Source organism: Bubalus kerabau, chromosome 14, assembly GCF_029407905.1.
Source record: "Bubalus kerabau isolate K-KA32 ecotype Philippines breed swamp buffalo chromosome 14, PCC_UOA_SB_1v2, whole genome shotgun sequence".
NCBI lineage: Eukaryota > Metazoa > Chordata > Mammalia > Artiodactyla > Bovidae > Bubalus > Bubalus kerabau.
Genome location: NC_073637.1, coordinates 17,704,244 through 17,731,616, shown reverse-complemented (window position 1 = coordinate 17,731,616; position 27,373 = coordinate 17,704,244). Strand labels below are relative to the sequence as shown.

General features: G+C 33.3%; 1 protein-coding gene across 9 annotated transcripts in view; it reads right to left on the bottom strand.

The window, feature by feature from the left end:
* Window positions 1–300: 300 nt before the first annotated feature.
* TMEM65 (transmembrane protein 65) overlaps window positions 301–27,373 on the bottom strand; it is a 45,787-nt gene continuing 18,714 nt past the window's right edge. For 2 of the 9 annotated variants that reach the window (XM_055545877.1, XM_055545878.1), the window contains 7 exons: window positions 17,246–17,341; window positions 16,000–16,044; window positions 12,654–12,721; window positions 7,857–7,911; window positions 6,942–6,984; window positions 4,514–4,619; window positions 301–2,958 (listed from right to left, as the gene is read on the bottom strand). In XM_055545877.1, the coding sequence (XP_055401852.1) occupies window positions 2,857–2,958; window positions 4,514–4,619; window positions 6,942–6,984; window positions 7,857–7,911; window positions 12,654–12,721; window positions 16,000–16,044; window positions 17,246–17,341 (515 nt within the window). In that variant the 3' untranslated portion in view covers window positions 301–2,856. Of the gene's footprint in view, window positions 2,959–4,513; window positions 4,620–5,425; window positions 5,694–6,941; window positions 6,985–7,856; window positions 7,912–11,753; window positions 11,780–12,653; window positions 12,722–15,999; window positions 16,045–17,245; window positions 17,342–27,373 lie in introns of those variants that run through there. The other 7 variants (XM_055545879.1, XM_055545881.1, XR_008702098.1 and 4 more) reach the window with 6 other exon arrangements.

Here is a 27,373-nt window from a genome sequence, read left to right as displayed (position 1 = left end):
ATTTATGCCAGTCTATCTAAAGTTTTTTTGACATCCTATTAAAGGTCAAATTATCTCAATATGGGATCATCCTGTTCTCGTAATCTACAATGTTGTATCTCAAGTGTGGACTTCAGGGAAACAGTAAATAGTTCCATTTTACTGTCTCAGTGACACTGGCAGAACCCTGTGACAAATCTGCATTTATTTATACTATTTCCTTTAAGCTACAGAATAACCAGGATTTTATTTGAGATTAGATATTAGAGATTTAAGATTAGAAAGAAAATCAAATTTCAAAATCAAAACCACATTCCAAAATTTCTTAAAAGGTATTTTTCTTTGTTCAATTCCTTTGTAAAAACATTGGTCACCATTTAACATACAGTGGCAACAAAATGCACCCAGTTTACATGCATAAATAAGTCAATAAATCATAATACACGGACAACATGACTTCAAATGAACAGTATTGATGCAGCTCATGTTGCATTTAACCATAGTTATAGTTGCTCCCAATAAAGAAATAGTTAATGTGAGAAATAAGAATTCCAGTTTCAACCTGAAATAACATTCTCCATGACAAGTAACATGAAACAATGATTATATGAAGTCATTATCTTAAAGGGAACCATTTTTCAGACGTCACTTTGTGCAAAGCACCATACTAGAAAAAAACGTGTACCTTAGGTTAAGGATGAAAGGGCTCCATTCTTTTAAACTAATTACCTGAATTATGCAAATTGTATTGTGACCATAAATTACTTTTCAATATGAAGGTTATATATTCCATATTTTGAAATCTTAAATAATTCTACAGATGCTCAGTTAAACTAAAAGATTCTGTAGGACTGTGTTATTTTCATGAGCAGAAAAAAAAAAAGAAAGTAAAATCAAAAGTCCTTTCTAAACTCACAGGCAAGGTTTCTGGATCTAAGACTTAATAAAAAGAAAATTTAAGCACCACAAAAACATATATTTTTAGAGAACAGAAAGGGCTGGCAAAATAAGTTAGGCACAAAAGCACTTAAACATTTACCAAAAAAATTTTTTTAAATAATCACTCTAATCCTATCATCTGAAATTAAAAAAAAAAAAAAAATTTTGGTGTCTGTGATGTAATGTGGAAGATACAAACCACAATTCTATTTGAGATGTTAAGTTTTATAATTTTAATCTGATCAAATGAGACTGTCACATTATTTGTACATAAGAATGTTATATATTTATTTTTTATAGCATATGATCTATTTTTCCCTCAAAAATCTATGATTACAGGATAGCTCTAAAATAATTTTGAAGTAAACAGAAAAGAATTTATCACAAACTGTCTTCTGAGAGAAACCAGCTCCTCTGAAAATAAGAGTTCAAAGTAAATGTGCAAATAAAACTTTAAAATAAGGTAGCTGTAAATACAGCCATCTTTAAGTTTCCCTTCTTTTTCATCTATTTAACAAAGTAAATAGTTTCGGTGGCCCAAATAGTCATTTTAATTTGTTTTTCTCCTCTGTGATATATTTAAGTACTCTTATAATTAAGAGTAATTTTTTAGCATGTGTAACAGATCACATGCTAACAAACTTTACAGGTTCATAAAATTAAAATTTATGACTCACAAGTATAGATGTGAATTCTAGCTACACTTAAGTCAGATACACAAGACTGGACATAAGGAACTTAAATCTAGAATATGATTTAAACGCCACAAAAAAAGAAATGGAAGAAAAAATGGGAGAAAGAATTTCTCCCCATACATCTTTCGATTACTAGGCCATATATATATATAGCAAAAAGTAAAATACAAAATATTTATTTTTCACCTCAAAAGAAGTTATCCAGAAATAAAATCTGCTAAAGAAGATATAACATTAGGATTCAAATTCATTCAACTCAGATAAGGAGACAACATTTGGAGGGGAGGAGCATTCCCAAACAATATTATTTGTACTTATTAACCTTACGAACATCACCTCAACTTCACCAGTTATACCACAGACCTTCTTAACAGTTTCCATTTTATACTTCTGTGAAAAAAACTTTTTTTAGCCTTGTAACTTTCCAAGTGTCATGCGAAACCTCTTAGTTGACCTAAATCCCACAATCCCCATTAAAAGCTCTCTAATGACTTTCTTTCTGATAGGAGTCAAAAATCACTATGTAATTATTCATAGTTGAGAAAATAAAAGTATAAAAACCAACTCAAAATAATGCACTTCTTAACATATATGTTCTTATGTAGTAGGGAGACTAAAAATAATTGTTCATCCTAATTAATCTCTGGCTCTTGAGACTAAGAGGTCAGAAAATTAAAATGAGTGATAAGTACTTCATTTTGAATAGATGTGAGAGTTTTTAAAAAATGACTGAAACTATATGATTGTAAATGTTTACTGTGAAACAGTACAAAATTGATGTTGCCAAAAAGAGAGTAAAAAAGAAATATTCAACTGATATTAAACATCTTAAGTAATTTGGAAAAAATTTTAAGGTTGAATTGTAACTGTAGGGGACAACGACGACAGAAAATGCTTTCATGCGTGTACACATGGTAAGTAACAAACGGGCAAATCTCAAGTTAGCACAGTACATCAACGATTGATACTTAAATGGTATTTTGGTATATAAAGAAAAAGAAAAGGTAAAATGTTGACTGCCATTGATGAAAAAGCATTTTACCAATTTACACAAAAAATTTTTTTAAAAAGATGTCCTAAGAAAACCAAGCCACAATAAGTTAGTGTTTTCCATAATACATGCTGAATTATTTGATCCCGTTATCTATACACTGTTACTGTCTTAATTCCTAAATGCTGTTGACAGCATATTTGATAACTGAGGTACATTAGTTTACATCTTTTTAAAGGTATTCTATGTGAGTTAATTTTTCTTTTCCAGTTTTTCATCATCTTCACCTCCTCCAAAGAAGATCAAAGGGAACATTCCTAGAATGCAGCCAATAGTCACCCCGACAGCTTTACCCTACGGAAACAAAAGAAAACATTTTTTCAAAGTTATTTTATCCCTGTAGGAGGAACCTCTGCTTAAGTATCTATGATAAAAATTACTATGTACTATATAATTCAACTGTTACTATATTTCTTTTGATCATACTAACTTAAATTAAAAAATAACATACAGAAAGGCTCTAGAACAAATAATATGTAAAGTTCAAGGCAACCAGGAAAAAAATTTAAAAATTTTTTCAAATTGCCATAAAAATAACATTAGAGAAGTATTCAAAAAGAAAATACCTTAAAAATGTACATACATTTTAAAGTCAGAGGATAGGAATGAAAAATCTCACCCAGTACTCTCAACATATTTGGATTTGCTGTCCTTTGTACATATTCCTTTTCAGTATTTACCCCCATGTACACCTAATTATGAATGTAGGTCTAATCATTATGTAAACATAACTTTGTTTACTGCTTTCCTCTTGCCCACCAGTCACACATATTATAATAAACTCTTTTTCAAACTGTTTCATAAACTTAATACAAAAACTTCTAAATTCCACTGAATTGATGGGCCTATAATAAATGTAAAAGCTCTTCTTACCATTAAAAATCATCGCTACTGTCAGTGATAGAACAATAAACATTTCGGTGTATAGTACTTCCTCAATGATTTATTTAAAAATCAAATAAGATGAATATCTGTGCATAATTATACTGCTTTGCTGTCTATTCTAGACAAAACTGCAAATATATGTATATACCCACTGCAATATATTTATATGTCTACATACACAGAATTTTTATGTGACCTCACCTGTATTATGAAAAATTTATTTAATTTTTGTAAATGATTTTTAAATGTTGCATTCCTATGATGACTATTAAGGTTAAAATACTTATCAATTAAGTTTTACATCTTCATACAGACATTTATTGAGAATCTACAAAGTACCAAACTCTATGGTAGGTACCAGGGAGACAGAGATTAGTCAGATGCAGTCCCTCTCTCCGCCAGGAACTTCCAGTTAGTTATCATCATACGTTTCTACTTGCTTATCAATATACTTGGAATTCTCTCTCCCACCTAATAAATGTCTCATCAATAATTTAAAAATAAGCTTAGATCTAATATGCACCAAGAAATCTCCCCGCTAAAAGAAATTTCTTTCCACAAAGAGTTATTTCTTCTCCTGGTGCTTCTGCTATATCCAGTGTACATTTCTATTACTGAATATGTCACACTAAATTATAATTTGTTTAATATGTCTGATTCTTTACCTATACAATTCTCAAAAAGAACTATAGTTTATTACTCATTTTATGTCCTTCAGTCTCAGCACATAACTGATACTCCTCAACAGTAACTGAATCATATAAAGATTTTTTCAAAAATCTTTTTCAAGTATGCCTACAAAAAAAGTCAATGATTAGTTTTTCTGAAACCTACTAAGGTTTGGACAGTTTTTGTTAAAAACTCCACTCAATTTTAATCTCAAATTTCTCAAGGGACTGAATTATATACAGTGTCTTGTTCTGGCTACCCAAATTCATTATCATAAACCACACAAAGTACTCACCAAATGTGAACTAACACGTGTTTGCCACATGTCAACTTGCTTTGGTGAGAGATCAGGAATTGATAGGCCTAACCTGGAAGCCAAAGCTTCAACGTAGCCTGCAAGTCTTAAAAATACAAGAGGACAAGTAAGTCAGAAAGAAAAACACCAATACAGTATATTAACGCATATATATGGAATTTAGAAAGATGGTAACGATGATCCTATATCAGTTCAGTTCAGTCGCTTAGTCGTGTCCAACTCTTTGCGACCCCATGGACTGCAGCACGCCAGGCCTCCCTGTCCATCACCAACTCCTGGAGTCCACCCACACCCATGTCCATTGTTGGTGATGCCATCCAACCCTATATGCGAGTCAGCACAAGAGACACAGATGTAAAGAACAGACTTTTGGACTCTGTGGGAGAAGGCAAGGGTGGGATGATTTGAGAGAATAGCATTGAAACGTGTATCTTATCATATGTGAAACAGATCGCCAGTCCAGGTTTGATGCATGAGACAGGGTGCTCAGGGCTGGTGCACTGGTATGACCCTGAGGGATGGGATGGGGAGGGAGGTGGGAGGAGGGTTCAGGATGGGGAACACATGCACACCCATGGCTGATTCATGTCAATGTATGGCAAAAACCACCACAATTCTGTAAAGTAATTAGCCTCCAATTAAAATAAATAAATTTTTTAAAAATCCAAAAAAAAAAAAAAAAAACAAGAGGACAGAATATAAGTTTTTAAAGAGAAACATATGAAAAACTATGTTCTCACATATGAAAAACTCATGACTACAACAAAGATAATTTTATATCTGTATACTCCAGAAATGGTGTAAACATTCTTTTACAATTTTCATCTTTATTGTATATACACATATTTGGTTTAAAATTTTCCAGATTGACATATTTAATACACAGGTAAATTAACTGACTTAAGAGTAATTACTTTCTACCATTACTTTAAAAAGAACAATTTAAGGTATATAAAAATTTTACAATTACAATTAATGCAATTATTCCAAATTCAAAGCAAAGCACTTTAACATATAATTTAATAACTGTCACCAGAAAAAAAGTTTTCTTAAAATTTATCAGACTGATATACTAAGAAAAACAGCCTATAATTTTCAGGACAATTTCAAGTATCTTCTAAGTGGCCACTGCTTATTGGATACAGTCTTACTTAAAGAACTGGAAGAAAGAAAAAAATTTGCCAATTAAATTATGCATACCATGAATTATAAGATGGATCCCAATATTAGATATGTTAAGTTATAAAAACCTATGCAACTAAGATTGATAAAATGTGGTATTTACTACATAATGGTATTTTAAGGCAGAGGAGAAATAGTTCTTAGATGGAAGAATCCCAACAAATCTATAATATTATCATTATAAACCTTAATGTTGGAAACTGGGAAATGAATGTTTAAGGGATAATATCACTACAGGTTTACATCAGAAATTCTAGGTTACAAAACACAAAAGAAACTGTGTTTTGAACAGTAGCTGTGGCCCCATACTCAAGTGCAGATGGTCTAATATACAGAGTTAGATCATGTATAAAGCTGCCTTTCCCTAGATTATAGGGCTAAGTAGACTGCTCCTACACCCAAATTCAAATCTCAAAACTTACCATCAAAATGAACCAAAAAAAAAAAAAAAAAGAGGAAGAAACAGAACGAAAAACTGAGCAAGACAGAGTATGTTTATCACAACAATTAATGCCAACTCTGTCTAATTCATACTTCCTAGGCGTCCCCAAGCTCAGGAAGCAGCCCAGGCCATCTGCTGCTTAGAAGAGAAAATGTAAAAACAGAGAGAGAAAGCTGGCCTTTTCTGAGTAGGCGCCCTCAGTTTGTTTCATCATTCCTTCTTGCCACATGGAATAAAAAGAGCAAAAATTAGCCAAGTCCATGTATGCTCTGGCCATTATTCGCTTTGAAAACTCCTCTCTCTAGAAAACATGCCCAATCAGTGTCCTCACATTTGAGCCATATTTCTTACCTTTGGACTTAGTGGGAGGACGGGGTGGGGTATGAAATAATGATAGGGTTTCTTACTTTTAGTCCTGTCTCATCCGTAGAAATATTTATAAAATACATATAAACATTTCGGGACATGAAAAATTCAACTCTGCTTACCTTACAGTAGTTTTAGAAAAAAATTTACACATATCAGAATTGCTTGAGAAGATTCTTAAACTCAAATGTCAGGGCCCCATCCCTAGAGACACTAATTCTGCAAGACTGAGGTGTGAGCTAGGCATCTATATTTGATGCACACCAAAGATTTAGTGCTGCTGATTTAGAAACATTAATTTTAAAAATTTAGTTCTAAAACACACATGCAAAAATAAATGTCCCTTTTCAAAATCCTTCCCAATTAAAGGAGAATGGAGAATACAGAGTAAGTATACACATGCACAAGTGAACCTACCCAAGACCAGCTAAATCTGACACAAGGTTTCCCAAAGCAGCAGCTAAAAAAATGAAAAACGGACAAGTGAATTACTACATAAAAGTCAGAAAAATCACTATAGTAGATCACCATGTAATCAATAAAGCACTGGTCTGGAAGAATTACCACCTTTCTAAGCTACAATGACTATATCCAAAGTAACTCATTGGATAGCTCTGAATTTCAAGATCTCAAAATAGAGATCTGAGATTATAGTCTTCTACCTCCATCAATTAGTAGTTTTTTTTTGATGTGGCAGCCAGTTTCCATTTTGGTTTCAATATTAAAAAATTTGCATAACATTCTGTAGTTCAACTTTCAGACAATATTTAAGGGAATTTGGATACTTGAAAGCTAAAGAGTAAAGTACAGCTATGACATTCAAGAAAATCAAGGAGAGAAATGTCTCTTTCATTACTCATCTACTTCACATGTTCCATAGTAACGTAACACAGAATTGTTCCCAAATTCCACCATCATGAAGAGCAAAGTGGTATTTGTGGGGAAAGGAGACAGAACTAAATCAAATTTTTGATCTTGTGTTTCCTTCCTTGATTTTTCTTCCCAACTTGAAAATAAATAATTTGATAGAGAAATGGGTAGGAAGGTTTTAGGGTAACACTGAATTAAGAGGAAAAAAAATTTTTTAACACAATCAATATAGCAGATTACTGTTACTCATTAACTAACATAAAGTACCCAAACTTTCTCAGAAAAATGCATACTACATTTACCAAATTAAAAATTAAAGGATAGGATTAAGGAGATAAACTTAAGACAGACATCTCAGTGAATAAATTCATTCAAATGAAGTATCCTCTTCCATACTTAACCTACTAAAATGTTTCATAAATATACAGACAATGGAATAATTACACTACTATTATTAAATACCTGCCATAGTTGAAATTCCCAAAATAATTCCAATAGACAATTCAATATGGGTTCCCTGAAAAACAATTACAAAGAAATTAATCTTACAAATTAAAACTGAAGTGGCTATAAAATAGTAAAGCATTAATTAAAACAGATAAAACAATGTTATTACAGCAAATTTATGTATATAATATACATAAATATGCATATACTATAGCAAAGCACTTATTTATTACATATATGCATTCATGCAGAAATAACATCAATATTTTATTCATTACAATTAAGCCTTCATAAAAACAAAAAATAGCAACACACAGAACAATACAATTCATCATTAATAATCTAGAATTTATATTTTCCTACTACGGAAAGGTGCTTTAATGCTTTTGAACACAAAGATAACCAACTCACCTAAATTTTAAATTCTGAATGATATAATTATATACTATTGGTATTTACCTTATAAAAGATTTAAAAGACTACACCAGTTGCTAAGGACCCAAAAAATCAGACTTCAAAAATTATCCTTAAAACATTTAACTCTTTAATCACTAGATAATGAGACTATATAATTCATTTACAAGCAACAACAGCATTTAATACAATAAAGATACAGCAAAAATGAAGCTCCATTGAATTTATTTATTGAGAGTTTAAGACTTCCTCTAAAGAAAACAAGGGCTCATATTTTCACTTCTACTTTTAAAGATACGGAACTGAAGATTAAACGATTCTGATGGGTTATTACATTAAAAAAAAGAAATCCTAGAATCTATTGTGCTAATTCAGTTCTAACCCTTATGCAATGCTGCCAAAAATGGACTTTTCAAAAGTTCTCTTAAATATTGATGGTTGAAAATTTCTAAAAAAAATTTTTTAAATCTCAATGATACTTGTGGAGAAAAAAAAAAAAACACCCTACAAATTTCAGTATTTGTTGAGGAAAAACAAGAGATGCCTTATCTGGTATACAGTTATATTGCATTACTCAATTATTTACAAAACTGAAGAGAAGTTAAATTTAACTTTCTCAATTTTCCTTCCCCTAGGCCTTTTGATTCCACTCCTTTCAAATATAATTCCTACAGAGTATGGGCCAAATAGCCTGATGTAAAGGTCTCCCAGGCATTAAAGTTACAAGGTTGTAAAGGAACGCAAAGAAACAGATTTCTGAAGAAAAAGAAAACAGGCACAAAGAAATATCTTTATACATGGATGAAAAAACACTGGAGTATTAATATAGGAGAGAAGCACCCGACAGCTACAATGTATAAAAAATAAATACAGCATCTTTAACAGCAATGAATCATTGGAAATTACCTAAAATGAATCTGTCTGCCAACATATGTATTTATAAAGCATTTACATGCTTAATCACTTGGTTGAATTTAAGAAACCTGAAGATGCTTCTAATAGCATGAAAAGCTTCATGTAAAGTCAAAGTTGGTTTGAAGGCAATAAAATCTCTCCTCTTTTCCTCTTCCCCATAATAACATCAAATTTCATGTTAACAGGTAGGGTAGAAATTATAAATAAACCTAGTACTAGTTGTCTTAAAGTTGTACTGGGTTCATCACCTCAATCTTATTCATCTATTCTAGAATTCTAATCAAGTCTATCCTAATTAAATTGTAAGAAGAATTCTGCCCCCCTACTCACTAAAATATAAGTTATAAGAAGCAATCCAACAACACAAAAATTAAAAAAACTATGAAATTAAAAGCTTAGTATGAACAGCAGCCAAGAATAAAGGTCAAATCTACTACGAGAAGTTAAATAGGAATTTGTTTACATGATTGCAATTAGGGTAGCAGTCAAGAGAGTATACCTAACAGGAAAAATATCAAATGACACGATACAAAAAAAAGAATCAGTTAAAAATTAAACATTAAAAAGAATGTTTTCTTAACTTACTATCTTCAAACAGTCACAGCTATCCTACAATGGCAATTAGTATTTAACAAAAAAAGGTGAAAAACATTCTTAAGATAACACTGTTCACTTATTTTCCTTTTCATAGATTCTATAGTTATATTATTTATAGATTTTTAGTCTTAGCAGTCTATTAAAAAAGTTTCTCTGGAAAATTTAACTGTTTCTGAATTATTCTGCAATTATCACAGGCTATTTTGCCACACCTCTTACTCTTAATCAGTTTTAAGCCAGTAGTTTACATACTTATTTCAGTACTATATAAATTAAAAACTGGTGATGTCTGTGAAACTGGATTTCAACATAAACCAGAAAAACAAATTTTACTGAGAGTCAATCATCTCAGGCCTAGAAAAACAGTCCACTCTAGTCACACTAATAGTAAGACACAGGCCTGAGTAACACAAGATAGGAACATTACAATAATTTGACTTTAGAATGTGGCTGTGGTTGTTCTGTCTTAATTGGTATCTGTATTTAAACACAGATATCTGTTTCTTGGGGCTTCCCTGGTAGCTCAGCTGATAAAAAATCTGCCTGCAATGTGGGAGACTCCAGTTCAATTCCTGGGTTGGGAAGACCCACTGGAGAAGGAATAGGCTACCCACTCAGTATTCTTGGGCTTCCTTGGTGGTTCAGATGGTAAAGTATCTACCTGCATTGATTGAGACCAGGGTTCAATCCCGGGTTTGGGAAGATCCCCTGGAGGAGGGCATGGGAACCCACTCCAGTATTCTTGCCTGGAGAATCCTCGTGAACAGAGGAGCCTGGTGGGCTTCAGTCCATTGGGTTATAGAGTCGGGCACAAACGAGCGACTAAGCACAGCACATCAATTACTTGAGATATTTATTTCAAAGAAATAATAAGACCATACTGAAAGTTGATGAAAGTGAAAGTCACTCAGTCATGTCCGACTGTTTGCGACCCCATGGACTATATACAGTCCATGGAATTCTCCGAGCCAGAATATTGGAGTGGGTAGCCATTCCCTTCTCCAGGGGATCTTTCAGACCCAGGAATCAAACTGGGATCTTCTGTACTGCAGGCGGTTTCTTTAATAGCTGAGCTACCAGGGAAGCCCCAAGACCATACTGTGAAAGTCTTATTCAGGATCTAAGAAACTACCCAGTTTCCCTATTCTGCTCCCTCTTCAAAATCTCCCTGCCCTCTCTCTTTAAGCAAAATATATCATCTCAACACTTCCCTTTAGGATAGCCTTTCATCATTTGAATATCTAAGGTTTGCTCAACTGAGGCAAAAAAAAAAAAAAGATTTTTAAGATGGTAGAATGAGGGGATACATGCTATCAATACAGAATTAAAATACTGAGTGTAAAATTGTCACAGAGAAGCTTTAATCCAATCTATTCAGGAACACACCAAGTCTTAAATGACAGTTTATAATTTAATCATAGTGTTTTTTTTCTATAAATAGTAAATAAAATTAGATTTTATTTACATTAACAATTTAAATAATCTAACCAGCTCAAGGCTTACTAAAGGTTTACTTCAGAAAAGGTAGTATGACATGGTTGAAAAAGTTTCTTTTATTCACAGATATATAAATTAATCAACTTGATTCTTGTATACATATTAGGAAAATATCATTATCAGCCAAAAAGCTAGCATTTTGAAATTATATTTTAGATGCTCTTATCAGACTACTCTGCTCAAGAATTATCCATCCAATGGGTGCTTATCACTTTCAAATTATGTGCATGCTACAGTATCTTCTATGACTGTTTACCAAGCGAGATACCTTCCCGATGTGTAAACCTTTGTTTCCTCAACCAGCTGAACAGCTAGAATTTCTGGATATCTGATCCCCATCAATCTGGACATAAAGTAAGTCTATATAGCAAAGAAAACCATTCTTGAGCGACCCAATTTTAGATAGTCTTCAAGCAAATTTTATAATCTATACAATGTAAACTATACTTTCATCCCTATTTTAAAACCAAATATTCTATTTCTACCCACCTATAGTATATGTGACCGTCAAAACACTGAAACAAAAAACAAAACAAACGACAAATTAAAAAAAAAAAACCCTGGCATCTCTCAACTATTTTTTCCTCATATTCGATAATCCTAAAATCACCCCCTTTTTTTTTTTGAGTAGTTTCCTACACAATATTTAGAATTTTTAGACTTTTTAAAACTGAGTCAATGAGGAGAACAGGATACAGAACTAGGCAGCTTCAGAAGACCTGCATTTTCCTTGTAGACTAATGATGGATGTGTATTTTCATCATGACTTTATAATCTAGACCCAAAATTGGTATATATTGACAAAGATGTCATAGAAGAGTATGAAAGGTCAATTGACCATTCCTACGATTAAACAATACCTTTAAGAAACAACCTTAAATGAAAATGACTCCAGCAAAAGAAAATTTTTAACACTGTGATGGAACAAAGACTGAAGGCCTTATCATTTACAGTATCCTAAATTGAAACTTAAATCATCTTTGAGTTAAATGGATAGACTAAATATCAAAACACTCTTGTAAATATTTTTTGTATGGCAAAACTGGACAAGGAACTAATTAATAACATACACATATGAGAACTGCTGATAAAATTAAAGAACATCAGAAAATTTTACTAACTTTTTTATTTAATAAGAATGTTGAAACTAGAACAGAATAATATAGACTCAATAAATATCTGTTTATTGTCAATGCTTTACGAAAAGTCTTGATGATTAATAGATATAATGCCTTAAAATTGAGCTACAATCTAATTAACATGAAATACAGCTAAAAAGTCTTATTCATTATGTTAACTAAAGCTTTACAACTATAATATATAAATTATAAGGAAAATTTAGACCACATTTCTTTATTAATTCAAAATAGAAGGGTTGAAAGAACTTACTGCAACAATCATAATTGCATTATCCAAAAAGCCAAACCCTATGAAAGGTATCGCATTGTGGATGAATACTGAAAAACATCAAAAACAGAAAAATATATTTTAAGATTTCTATAATTTTAAAATGACAAAAAACAGATCATATGGTTAAAGTCTCATAAGTAGATATGATTTAAGTTTTGGAATTTGCTTTCCATTTCCCACAGCCAAAAGATTCTACTTCTGCTATGTTTATATACTTGGTAGAAGCTATAATGGGGAAAAAACAAAATAAAAAACACATAACATGTAAAATTAATTGTGTTAGGCTTTTGTGTTTTCTTATTGGCAACACACACACGTGTACAAATTACGTACAGTTAATGACAGAACAAATAAATAAATACATATTATGAGGACCATATTTTACCTGTTAAATAGCTATGGACATCAATCTTTTTCTCTCTTAGACCTAAAGACTGATATCATAAAATTGATCTCCATACTAGAAATAATAAAAAATCAAACTTCCCTGAATCAAATTTCAGGGAAGTTATCTGGTCACATTTACTTATTAAACACTGTTAGGGAAATGTGATTATGTCATTTCTATTAGACATCTGGATTCAAAATCCTCTTTCCTTCCTCAACACATCAGTATCCCTGACTGCTTTCACAAACTAAAACAAACAATATTTGATTTAAATAAAAATGTAACTTGGCCTCTTCCTACCAAAGGCACACCATACCTTATCTACATAATCTGTACATAATCTGGATGACCTGAGAAAACAGAAATGTAACTAGGAAGAGCTAATGTCTATTTTAAAAATATATTTAGCTTCATCTTTTTTTCCTATTTGCATCTTCAGCACATTGCAGAATGCCTAGTGCATAGTAGATGCTCAACAAACATTAGTTAATTAAGTTGAGGACATCTATCTTGGAAAGGAAGAAAATTCCAGACTAAGGCAATTGAGGGAAGACTGTGAAACAGATTAAAAGCTGAGCATAGTTAAGACTTTATTCTAATTAATCTATAAATCTGCCAAGGTATAGTCAACATCCACTCAACTGAGGACTTTTTAAAAATAGGCATCAAAGCATTTAGTTTTATACCACATCAAAAAATAGTCCCTTAAACCAACTGGTTAGTTATGTGTTTAGTGTTTAGTGACTTTACATCTTTCTTCTTTTAATGCAGTTAAGTCCACAGAAAGTACAATTAAAATATAATCCAGAAGTTATGAAAGTTTGATACTACTACGGTTGAGTTCTGCACCAATAAGAGAAGCCTAATAAACAGTAAAACAAGAAATATTTCTACCCACAAGCACTATCAAAGACTAAGAAGCAAGGGGGAAAATGGTATATATTCTAGGTCATTTCAGAGTTCTTGCTACCACATAAGAATGTCCCAGGTAAAAAGCAGCATCTTTTTAATTATAAAGTATATTGTTTTAAAAGATAATAAAAAATCAAATGGCATTAGTGAAACAGGGTTTCTTCATTAAAGGGCTGTCTTAATTCTTCAACTTTTTACCTAGGTCCAGGTGCTTAATGACCAGACATTCAAAATTTTATAATAATCAGCTTCTAAAATACATATAGAATTTCAAAAAATACTACAAATTGGTAAGTCAAAGGAGTATAATGAAATTCTAATAGTTCACTATATGAAACATTTACAGTGAAGAGAGAGCTACTACTTAGATATATATATATGGAGAGAAGACTCCCAAACACCTTCTCAATCATCTTTGAAAAGTAAATATGGTAAAATATGAAACTTTTGGAATTACTAACCATTTTGGGGTTAATCTGATGACATGTCTAAAACTAGCTAGTTATACTGCTAAGCTAAGTCGCTTCAGTCGTGTCCGACTCTGTGCAACCCCATAGACGGCAGCCCACTAGGCTCCCCCGTCCCTGGGATTCTCCAAGCAAGAACACTGGAGTGGGTTGCCATTTCCTTCTCCAATGCAGGAAAGTGAAAAGTGAAAGTGAAGTCGCTCAGTCGTGTCCAACTCTTAGCGACCCCATGGACTGCAGCCCACCAGGCTCCTCCGTCCATGGGATTTTCCAGGCAAGAGTACTGGAGTGGGATGCCATTGCCTTCTCCAGCTAGTTATAATCATCTTAAAATTAGATGTCAAGATTACAAAACTAAGATTAAGCTAATAGTTATCTTAGTAGAAACTTGGTCAGTAAAACCAAAGCATGTTGCTACATTGCTATAATAATTTCCTGCAACTGTAAAATATACCATGTTTTGATGTTTAGATGTAAATAAATGTATCCCATAAATAAAAATTTATTTTCAACCCAAAGGAAAAATATAAATTTCAAAAAATTACATAACATGTACTGAACACTCCGTTGGGCACTTGAAATACAGAGATAGTTGATTCCAGCCCTCAAGAAGTCTGGGAACGATAACAGAGCCATATAGTTAACTTCAATATGACCCCCTAAATGGTGATAGTATTATACAGTGCTATGGATTTAGAGTATATTAATCCAGCCTAGAAGTATCAGAAAAGATTACCAAGGAAAGAAAAATCTTAAAGAATTCTTAAATTGTTTTGATACCTGAGAAAAGCTACTGATTTCTAAGATAAATTATATTCTACCTCTGAGAGAAAAAAAGGAACTAGCTACTAAATTTTAATTATATGTCTGCTCTCCAGTATGTAATGACAGACTACCAATTTGTGATTTCTTCAGTTTCCTTTGGAAAATATTATTCTATAACTCAGCAGTTACTAGTAAACCATATCTAATATTTAGCTTTAATTTACAACCATTCAAATTCACTGCACTGTTAAATACTTCTCTTCTTTCATTGTCTTTATAATAAGACCCTAAACTGTTTTACATTACTTTGGTGTTAGCCCTTGAACAGTTATTCCAATCATAATACAGTAAAGAAAGCAGACCAGCAGCATTATAAGGTTCTTCTCTGGGGTGGCTTAAAATGAACTTTTACTTTCTTCATTATTAGAAACAAGTCAGAGCATTTTCTCCACCAAAGAAAATAGCTTAGAAATTCTAGTTCTGAAATAATCCAACTTAAATCCAAACTAAAGTAAACATATCCTTTTTCCCAGGAACTAAGAAAACCTCTACTATAATTCTATCTCTAGATGGTAACAATATTTAAACACTGATAGACATGGTTAACAATCTTAGAAATTCCATAATATTATGTTTTAAACTAAGTTTACAAACCTTTTGCTTTAGCATAATAAATAGGATAATCTATTTTATCTGGAATGAATTAATTTATTAACTCTTCTGTACTATTAATGAATAACATAGTTATTTCAAGTCCAAAAGACAGATGCACAAATAATTATAGAACCATTACCATATCTCAGCTGTCCTGGGGTTGGTGGTTGAGCTTCCAACTTTTCTGAAGGGGAAAGAGAGGGTGTGGTCAAGAATTAGTTACTATAGCATGATTTCTTTTTTATTACAATGAAGAAAACACTAGCAGAATTACAAAATGAGAGAACATCAGAGTTTATTCATAAATTATCTTTAGGTGAATGAACCAAAGTTATCCATACAGGAAATATTTCTTGGTATAGATTAAATTACAAGGCTAGAAAAACAAATTGAGCTTTAGTTACAGGCCTACTATGACCCTATATCCCTGGGCAAATCACTTATTTTGGTGTTTTTGTAAGATAATGAGACTAATTAATATCCCTTGATAATATACTGAATATTTTGAGTTTTGAAAGCTATACTACTGGACAATAAAGAACATTTACAAAACAAAATGACCCCAGAGAGTAGGGTGTGATTCACCAAATATAACATTATTTATATGTCATAATAAACACAAAGTTTTCTCAAGTATATACTATATCAAAGTATATTCAAGTGCCATCATTAAATCTAAAAATTAACAATTACAAAAATGCTATCTATCTCATAACAATAACCAACTCATCATTTGTATAAGAGTAAATTACAGTAAAATGGCAGAGAATTCCACCTTCTTTATCCTCATTCAATCCAACAGAATTAACTGTTATACTATACAAAAGAACCCAAACCATAGGTTGCTCTGCAATAAAGATCTAGTATAACAAAAGTGTCCAAAGAAATACATTATAAACTGGATATATATTTTCTAAAGTATTTATTTATGATCTATGACAACATAAGAACTGAAGAGTTTAGTTTTTAAAAAGTGAAAAGCCAATGAATCTCCATCAATAAGCTACATAAAAAGGAGTATGGCATATTTGTAAATGTTATTTTACTAAAAAAGCATATAGTATCATAATGACTTTATAATAAGAAATGTGCTAAAACCTAGGGTTTAGGCAATTACTGGATTATTAAGAAAGTTCTAAGAATGCAATTTTACGTTTTGTTTTTCCTTTTCTAGGACAGTAAAGAAATGAAGATATCCTAAAACTTTGCAGTATTTTATACCTGCTTAGAATATAATCTCTATTCTTTAACTAGTACTATTACCTGAAAATCTACTTTGAAAGCATGCAAATAGTTTTCCAAATTTTTAACAAGGAATATAATAATATACCACTGTACTCCACAGAGTTTTCTGGTGAAGTAAACATGCAAAAGTGGTTACATACCAGAACTATTTCCTAGTTGCATTACTCTCATCATCACTACAGTTCTGACACTGTGAGGAGAAGTCCTTGTCAGTTGACTGGAACATCTTGAAATACCTAAAAATTCAACAAGCAGGACCTTCCCAATGTAATGAGAATATATACAGTCCTTGCTTTTACTTCTTCAAATTCTCTACATACTGAGCAAAATATTTTAAAATATTTTACAACTCCTAGGATGAAAGGATAAGAGCTAGGCAAATGTATAATGTGTAAAAGTAATGGGGGGGGAATCAAATAATGTAAGCAATATTTCTAATCTGTCTTTCTAAGTACTTACAAGGATTAAAAAATTGAAGGTAATGAAAAATAACTCTTTTTAAAAGAGAGAGAAAAAGAAAATAACACAAAGTAAAGGAGACACAGCAGGGAGGAAAACCACTGGCACAGAGGTTAAAGCAAAATCAAAGCATAGAGTTTTGCCTCCTGCATTATAAAGAACCCAAGGAGTAATAAGAGGAAACAGGAAAGGAACATTTCCTAGAAAGTGGAAATTTTATTGGAAAGTATCCATCAAAAATTGTGACTCATAAACTGACACTGTATCTTCTTTACTACATTAACGGAAAGAAGACAAATATATATCAGAAGTGAAAAAACATTAGGTGTATAACACACAATAAAACTCCATCTTTGAAATAAGCCCAAGGTTTCAGCAGTCTGTACCAATTTTAAAATGTAAGGGGAGCTAATATAATCCCCTTGGAAATAATCATAATAAATCCCAAAGCTTTATATCCCTACATACATATCTTAACCTTAAATTTTTTCTTCTGATACATGGTAAACTATGTACATTTACATGGAAATGTACTCCAATCTAATGTTGTATTAAGCGGACTGGAGTTAGAAAAACTAGTTCTTTCTGTTTCAGTGTGCGTGTGCATTACATGCATCATAATTTCTCTCTTTTTCTAAATATTTTAAAATAAGAAGACTATTAAGATTGTACATTGATCTAGTCACAAAGTCGTATCCAACTCTTGTGACCCCATGAGCCTGCCAGGCTCCTCCATCCCTGGGATTCTCCAGGCAAGAACACTGGAGTGGGTTGCCACTTCCTTCTCCAAAGATTGTACATTACCACACAATATTTTCCAACCATTTTTAGCTTAAAAAAGTCCTGGTTCTACTTCCAGTATAGGCTGAATTATCTTCTATCAGACCAATTCTATACAGAACAACTATAACTATAAATAAACATTTGAGAGCCCTGGAAAATGACCAAAAAGCAGGTTGATTGTGGAAAGGAATCAACAATTACAAGGAAGAATGGAACTAAGTGAGTTACCCACTTTATGAAGCTTTTGGCCTAATCCAGCTCTTTAAAAAAAAAACAAACCTGCAGTCTTTCTGGCCTAAAGAAGCAGTGGGCAAGGTGCAAGGTAACCAAAGCCACTGCAAAGTGAGAGAAAAGAGCAGAGTCAGAAAGGAGGGGCCTTATATTCTGATATACATTCAGTTCAAACATATGGCTTCTGTGTGAAACACGCCTGTGCAGGGAAAACCACAAAAATCCCAGCTTAAGGTAAAATAGAAAGAAAATAAAAAGAATGAAGAGCATCAGGAATGGTAAATGCTGAGTAAATACCAAAGACTTCTTTCTCCCTAGTAAATTAAATAAACCTGATTGTCCAAAAATTGCAACACTGCCATGTGGAGTTTATAATGTATATAGATATAATACATTTGACATCAAAGCATAAAGGATGAAGGAGGTCACAAATGGACCAATTTGGAAATGTGGTTGCAATGTTTCCACAATGTATGTGATGTGGTACAAGGTTCTAAGTAGAATTAGCTCTAAGCAGTCTGTAGAGTTCAAGGATGCCTATTTGTAATTCCTAGAGAAGGCAATGGCACCCCACTCCAGTACTCTTGCCTGGAAAATCCCATAGACAGAGGAGCCTGGTGGGCTCCAGTCCATGGGGTCACTAAGAGTCGGGCACGACTGAGCGACTTCACTTTCACTTTTCACTTTCATGCATTGGAGAAGGAAATGGCAACCCACTCCAGTGTTCTTGCCTGGAGAATCCCAGGGACGGAGGAGCCTAGTGGGCTGCCGTCTATGGGGTCGCACAGAGTCAGACACGACTGAAGTGACTTAGCAGAGCAATCATACATACAGACAAGATGCATTAAGGATACAGTTAAAAAGCTAAATAAATAATGTGAAGGGGACTGCAAAAAATATTAAGTCAAAAGAACACAGGAAATGAGAACAGAAGAAAAGAAGAGGCACAAGCAGAAACCAAACAGTAAAATAGTAAACCTACTTACAACTATATCAATAACTACTTTCGATGTTAAAGGACTAAACAATCCAATTAAAAGGCTGCTGCTGCTGCTAAGTCGCTTCAGTCGTGTCTGACTCTGTGCGACCCCAGAGACGGCAGCCCACCAGGCTACCCCATCCCTGGGATTCTCCAGGCAAGAACACTGGAGTGGGTTGCCATTGCCTTCTCCAATTAAAAGGCAGAGGTTGTTAAAACGGATAAAAAGGCAAGACCCAACTATATGATATCTGCAAGAATTACACTTTAATAGATTAAAAGTAAATAAATGGCATAAGACATATTATACAAACAATAAGCTTCTAAGACTGGAGCTGCTGCAGTGCTGTGCTTAGTCGCTCAGTCACGTCTGACTCTTGTGACCCCATGGACTGTGGCTCGCCAGGCTCCTCTGTCTATGGGATTTCCCAGGCGAGAATACTGGAGTGGTTCCCATATCCTCCTTCAGGGGATCTTCCTGACCCAGGGATCAAACCTGCATCTCTTGTGTCTCCTGCACTAGCAGGTGGATTCTTTACCACCTGGGAAGCCCCTAAGGCTGGAGTTGTTGTTCAGTTGCTAAGTCGTGTCCAACTCTTTGCACCCCATGGACTGCAGCACACCAGGTTTCCCTGTCCTTTACTATCTCCCGGAGTTTCCTCAAACTCATGTCAATCGAGTCACTGATGCCTTCCAACCATCTCATCCTCTGTCACCCCTTCTCCTCCTGCCTTCTATCTTTCCCAGCATCAGGGTCTTTTCCAGTGACTCAGCTCTTCTCAGGTGGCCAAAGTACTGGAACTTCAGCATCAGTCCTTCAAATGAATATTCAGGATTAATTTCCTTTAGCATTGACTGGTTTGCTTCCCTTGCAGTCCAAGGGACTCTCAAGAGTCTTCTCCAGCACCACTTTTCTAAAGCATCAATTCTTTGGTGCTCAGCCTCCTTTATGGTCCAACTCTCACATCAGCACATGACTACTGGAAAAACCACAGCTTTGCCTATATGGACCTTTGTTGGCAAAAGCTGGAAAGGCGATGTTAAAAGCAGATAAAGTGGACTTAAAGACAAAGAGTATTACCAGAACCAGGGACATTTCAAAATGCTAAGAGTCAACTCATCAAAAGGCATAACAATTTGTTTATTCCTAGTAACAGAGCTTCAAAATGCATGATGCACAATCTGACAGAATTAAAGGGAAAAGAAACATTTCTACAATCATACTTGAAGAAACAAAAGCTTCTCTCTCAGCAACTGATAGAACACTACTGGAAATTAGCACTAAGAAATAGATTATCTGAACAACACTACCAATCATCTCCATTCAACTAATATTTAAACATCCATACTCAACAACTACAGAATGCATATTCTTTTCAAGTGCAGACGGTACATTTATCAAAATAGACCATATGCTGATCCATGCTGATCCAAAAAACAAGTGTTAATAAGTTAATGATTACAATTGTAAAGAATATGTTCTCTGACCAAAATACAACTCATAGTAATAAGAAATCTAGGGAAGAAAGTGGAAATTAAGTAACATCTTCTAAATACATGGACCAAAGAAGAAATCAAAGAGGAAATTAGAAAATACTTTTCAAATGAATCACAATGAAAATACAGTATACTGAAATTTGTCAGGACAGCTCAATGAAAGCTTAGAGGAGTTTTAAGTAATATTAAGTAGTTTTAATATTTAATATTAAGTAAGTTTTAACTAATATTAAGAAGAAAGGCCTAAAATAAATAACGTATGGTTCTATCTGAAAAAGCTACGAAAAAAAGAGAGCAAGGTAATGAAAAGTAAGTAGTAGAAAGAAGGCTATAACAACAAAAACAGCTGAAATCAATGAAATAAAAAGCAAACAATACGGAAATAGACAAAACCAAAAGCTGATTCTTTGAAAAGATTAACAAAATGAAAAAATCCTTAGGTACACCAACCTAGAAAGAGAACACAAATTACTAATATCAAGAATAAAACAGGGGACATCACTACAGATCCTACAGATATTAAAATGAGACTATTACATATAACTTTATGTCAACCTAGTCAACTTAGATGAAATGAACAAATTCCTTGAAAAATATAACTTACCAAAAGATATAAGCTGAAACAAAAAATCTGAATAGCTCTATCTAGTAGCAAAATCAAATTTGTTAACAAGCACCTTTCCATAACGTTCACACTAAAAAATAAAAAACCCTCCAGACCCAGATGGTTTCACTAATGAGTTTTATTAAACACTTAAAGAAAAGCAAATGCCAACCCTAGACAAATTTACAAGTTCCTTCAGAAAAATAAAAAATGAAGAAATAGTTCCCAACTCATTTTATAAGGTCAGAAGAGTACTAAAAATAAAATCAAACCAAAAAATTACCAAAAAAAGAGAAAGCTACAGACCAATATCCCTCATGAACATAGACAGAAAAATTCTTAACAGAATGATAACTTAGTGGAAAAATAACTTAATGGGATGATAACGGAATGGAATCTACTTTTCCAAAGTGTGTTTATTTACAATACTGGCAAAAATAACTAACATCCAGATTTCCTTATTTTTTTCTTTTTCTCAGATATTTTTCATTGTTTGAAGAAGCTGCACTTAATAGGGTTTCACGTTTAGAAATATATAGGTTAGCATATTAACGCGTATATATGGAATTCAGAAGGATGGTAACGATGACCCTATATGCGAGACAGCAAAAGAGACACAGATGTAAAGAACAGACTTTTGGACTCTGTGGGAGAAGGCAAGGGTAGGATGATTTGAGAGAATAGCATTGAAACATGTATATTATCATATGTGAAATAGATCGCCAGTCCAGGTTCGATGCATGAGACAGGGTGCTCAGGGCCAGTAAACTGGGATGACCCTGAGGGATGGGATGGGGAGGGAGGTGGGAGTGGGGTTCAGGATGGAGGACACATGTACACCCATGGCTGATTCATGTCAATGTATGGCAAAAACCACTAAAATATTGTAAAGTAATTAGCCTCCAATTAAAATAAATTAATTTAAAAAAGAAAAAAAAAGTAACAAGAGGGATCCCTGTGGAGTTGTAACTCTTCTGTATGTTGACTCTGTCAATGTCAATATCTTGCATGTGACACCGTATGATAGTTTTTACAAGATGTCACCTTTGGGGAAAGTGGGTAGTCTGTATTATTTCTTGCAATTGCATGTGCATCTGCAATTATGTCAAAATAAAAAGCTTAATTAAAATTAACAAACAGGAGTAAAAGAAGTTAGGCGCTTTTGAAATTTGTTCTTAAAAGTCTTATGTACACAGGCAGAAAGGCAAATAAACTTTAGCTAAAAATGACTGAATTGATCTACTAATAATGAAAATCCAAACAAGACACACACACACACACACACAAAGAAATATATACGTTAGGACAATTATTTGTATGTGTCTATGAGATAATATTTACACATAAATTTTTTTTCATTTTGATTTCACATTTAAGTCTTTACTAGCGGGAAAGGAAATAAGACATGATAGTTCTTACAAATTGCTAATTTATACTGCATCAAACCAAATGAAAATTATTTTAAGTAGGACTTTCTCTCCTTCTAATTTATCCTTGAGAACATAAATATATTCAAGTATTTTAATGTATAAACAAATCTTTTCTTAATTAAAAGCTCCCTAGATATTAATTATAAATCCTGAAAACTATAACACTTTGCATGTTTAAATATAAAAAATTTCAACACTTTCAACATTTTGTTTTGCTTCAGTAACCCAGGAAGAATAGAGAAAACAATTTAAAACATGCAATTTCACTTTTACGAAATGAAATTCTGATATTTTAGAAGGTACAAAAAATGAGGAATTCCAGTTAGTCTTCTAATTAAAAAAGGCAAGCAAAGACCTGTTGTAGCTTACAAAATACTGTTACTATCTAAGTAATACTGAATTTTTTAAAGAAGTATTTCCTTGATGAATTGGAATATTATATCAGAATCATCATTTAATGGTCAACTATTACCTATTTAGGAAATATAAAACTGAGGGTCACTGCCATTTAAAAGTCAAAAGACAGTCAGAAGGAAACATAAATTAAGGGTTTTTTCTCCTATCTCAAGATTAAAAATGTATTTAATCCAGCAGCTTTTTATATTTTGCTATATAAGTATAAATAATTACTTCATACTATATTCACTTAAAAGGAAGTGGGGGGGGAATCAGATTAGAAAGAGAAAGACAAAGGAAGAAATGAGAACAGAGCAAGGTAACAAAAACAGATGAGGAACAATTGTAGAGATTTTTTTAAAAAGAGAGAAAATTTTTGAAAGGAGCCTCACTGAAGGCCACACAAGAAGGAAACTCTAGATCTAGGTGAATGGAGTTGCTGGGACATGGTTGCTGGACAATGGAGTGGCATGGGTCTCTCCACTGTATTTCTTCATTAAGTAGCCATTCTTAATTCATAATTGTATGTGTATTAGTCACTCAGTCATGTTCGACTCTTTGTGACCCTATGAACTGTAGCCCACCAGGCTCCTCTGTACACAGAATTCTCCAGGCAAGAATACTGGAATGGGTTGCCATTTCCTCCACCAGAGGATCTTCCCGATTAGGTATCAAACCCATGGTCTCTTACATCTCCTGCATTGGCAGGCATGTTCTTCACCAGTAGTGCCACATGGGAAGCCCTTTTTCTATACAGAAGTGCACATAAAATTGTATTCTGTCATTTTCACAAAGCATTATAAGGTGAACACTTCCCCTTTTAACTCCTTAAGGCATTAATTGCATTGATAGTATTTTATTTCATTATATGATACACAATAGTTTAATCCCCTTAACTAGATATTTATTCTTCCTTATTTTTTGCTTTAAAAATAACACTTACATAAACCTGTACCTAAATCTTCTTATGTTTCCTTGAAAGTTCTTTAATGTAGATTATTCTTAAGTGGCATTACTGAGTCCAAAAAAGGCATAAATTTAAGGATTTTTAAAATTTTACAAAATTTCTCTCAGAAAAAGTAGGCCAAATTACTCCCATCTTACATTTTAATTTTTTTAATGTTACACTTTTACTAAAAATATTCTTACACTCTCAGAACGTAGGTAAAATGTCATTAAAACAAAATCCTTGAAAGAAATTTTCAAGCCCCAGTCAATTGCCAAGTTACTTTAACTGACAAAAGATTCCAATACAACGAATAAATAGGACAGGTTCAAGGAGTTTATTATGAAATTTAATTAACCTGCATAGCCCTCCTGATTATGTTGTTGTTGATCAGTCACTAAGTCATGCTGTGTCCAGGTCTTCCTTAATTGTATTTTCCCATAAAAATAAGTTTTAAAAAGCTTCAGTCCAATATCAACAAACGATTCTATAATATCTTTTAGGATTGTAAGTCATTCTAGTAAGAAATATATATTAAACTGAAAATCAAAATACTTTGGTAGAAGAAAGTAAGTGGAACACTTATAAATATAGTTTCTTTAGTCTCCACTATAAAACAATGTGTTTACAAAGTGGTGGGCTTCCCTGATGGCTCAGATGGGAAAGAATCTGCCTGCAGTGCAGGAGACCTGGGTTTGATCCCTGGGTTGGGAAGACCCCCTGGAGAAGGGAAAGGCTACCCACTGCAGTATTATGGTCTGGAGAATTCCACGGACAGAGGACCTGGCAGGCTACAGTCCATGGGATAACAAAGAATCAGATATGACCGAGCGACTTTCACTTTCACTAGAAAACAAAACTACACCCCTTGACTACAGTGTGACATATTACATTATTTAATTAAAACTCAATATTTTGTAATAATCTAGGAGGGAAAAGAATCTGAAAAAGAACAGATGTACATATAAACATAAACTGCTTAGACTTTGAACAGAACCAAAAGTTCCAACAGGTAAGGTTAAATTTACAATAAATATATAATTCATTAAAGAAGACAAACTTAAAATCCAAATCATGCTGTTCAAAATAATTTAAGCAAAGCAAATCATACCAGGTGCCAAAAAATCAAACATGCATCCAAAAGGGTTTATAAAGCTACAACACAATATTTTTTTAAATAAATTAATTAATATGGTTGAGCAATATACTTACAAAACCTGACATTCTGAACATTGAAACACTTTAGAAACTAAAAAAAACTTAACTTTTTAATTTTGTAAATTTCAATTAACAGGTCTTGTCTTTTAAAATAATGGCTATTAATTATAAAACGATGTTTAGTTTTTTAAACACATTCCTTAGCTAAGACCAAAAAAAAGTATTTCAGTGTGATTTTGTTATTTAGCATTTAAAAGTTTACTGCAACATGCAAAGAAATGTTTACTTAGATCATGTAATATTGTCACTCACTAAACTTCAGGGGCACACAGCATGCAACCTGGGGCTTCAGTGCAGTTTACTTAAGGGAGGCTAACAAATTCCTGGTCTGAGGCAGTCCAGTGGTACGACAGATGACAGGAGTTGGCCAGTACTAATGACGAGGAAGGTGATACGTGCATGCTTATTCAGTCCTGTCTGACTCTTTTCGACCCCATGGACTGTAGCCCACCAGGCTCCTCTGTCCATGGGGATTCTCCAGGCAAGAATACTGGAGTGGGGGCACCATGCCGTCCTCCAAGGGATCTTCCCAATCCAGGGATCGAACCCAGTTCTCCCACATTGCAGGCAGATTCTTTACCCTCTGAGCCACCAGGGAAGCCCCGGGAAGGTGATGGTGCCTAACCGATCATCACCTTTGTTAACTTCATTAATGTTGGCTTCAGTTCAGTTCAGTTCAGTCGCTCAGTCGTGTCCAACTCTTTGCAACCCCATGAATCGCAGCATGCCAGAAATAGTAAATACTGGGACTTCTCTGGTGGTCCAATGGCTAAGACTCCTTGCTCCCAAGGCAGGGGACCAGGGTTCACTCCCTGCAGGGAACTAGACCCCGCCCACTGCAACTAAGACCTGGCACAGCCAAATAAATAAAAATAAATCTAAAAAACAGTAAATACTAGATGTACAGTAATTTATGTCTCTTGTATCTGTCATTTCATGGGGTGTTGTTTTTTTTTTAGGATAATCAAACATACTATTGCTCTGTGGTTGCTTTTACATGTCTAAGTTGTGTATTTAGAACAATTATATACACTGCTTAACTCAGACACTATATTCCTTTTCTTCTTTCATGCCAAAGGAAAACAGACAAAGAAAACAATTCCTATATATAATGATTTTCCTTTTTAAAAAAGGCTAAGATAGTAAACTAACAGTACAAGTTTTTTAAAAAAGCAGATCTTACTTTTATGTTTTAGGTATAGAGATAGTACTACACAACTCTAAATTTTAAAATTATATAACTAAGTATATATAACATGGGTACATTATATTATAGATGGAAAGCTTAAAGTGAATTAAAAAAAATCATCTTGGAACATCATAAGTGGTTGACATGTGTGTGGATATGGTGACATAAATTACTAGAAAACATTCATTTAAAAAATAAAACTGCTTAATATTAGGAGGGAGAAGAGTTTTTCAGTCAGTGTATTACGTTTTTCCCCTTTTAATCATTCCCAAAATAAGAATTGTTTCGCAGAATGTTAGAGCTAAAAGGATCCTTAGAAACAGTCTGCCAGTGGTTAATATGGTGCCTCACTTAGAAGATGCTGGGAAATGCGGGGTTGCTTTTGGATATGATAATGACTGAGAGGATGGGTCAGATGGTAAAGAATCTGCCTGCAATGCAGGAGACACAGGTTTGATCCCTGAGTCGGGAAGATCCCCTAGAGAGGAAAAGGCAGCCCACTCCAGTAATCTTGCTTGAGAACTCCCATGGACAGA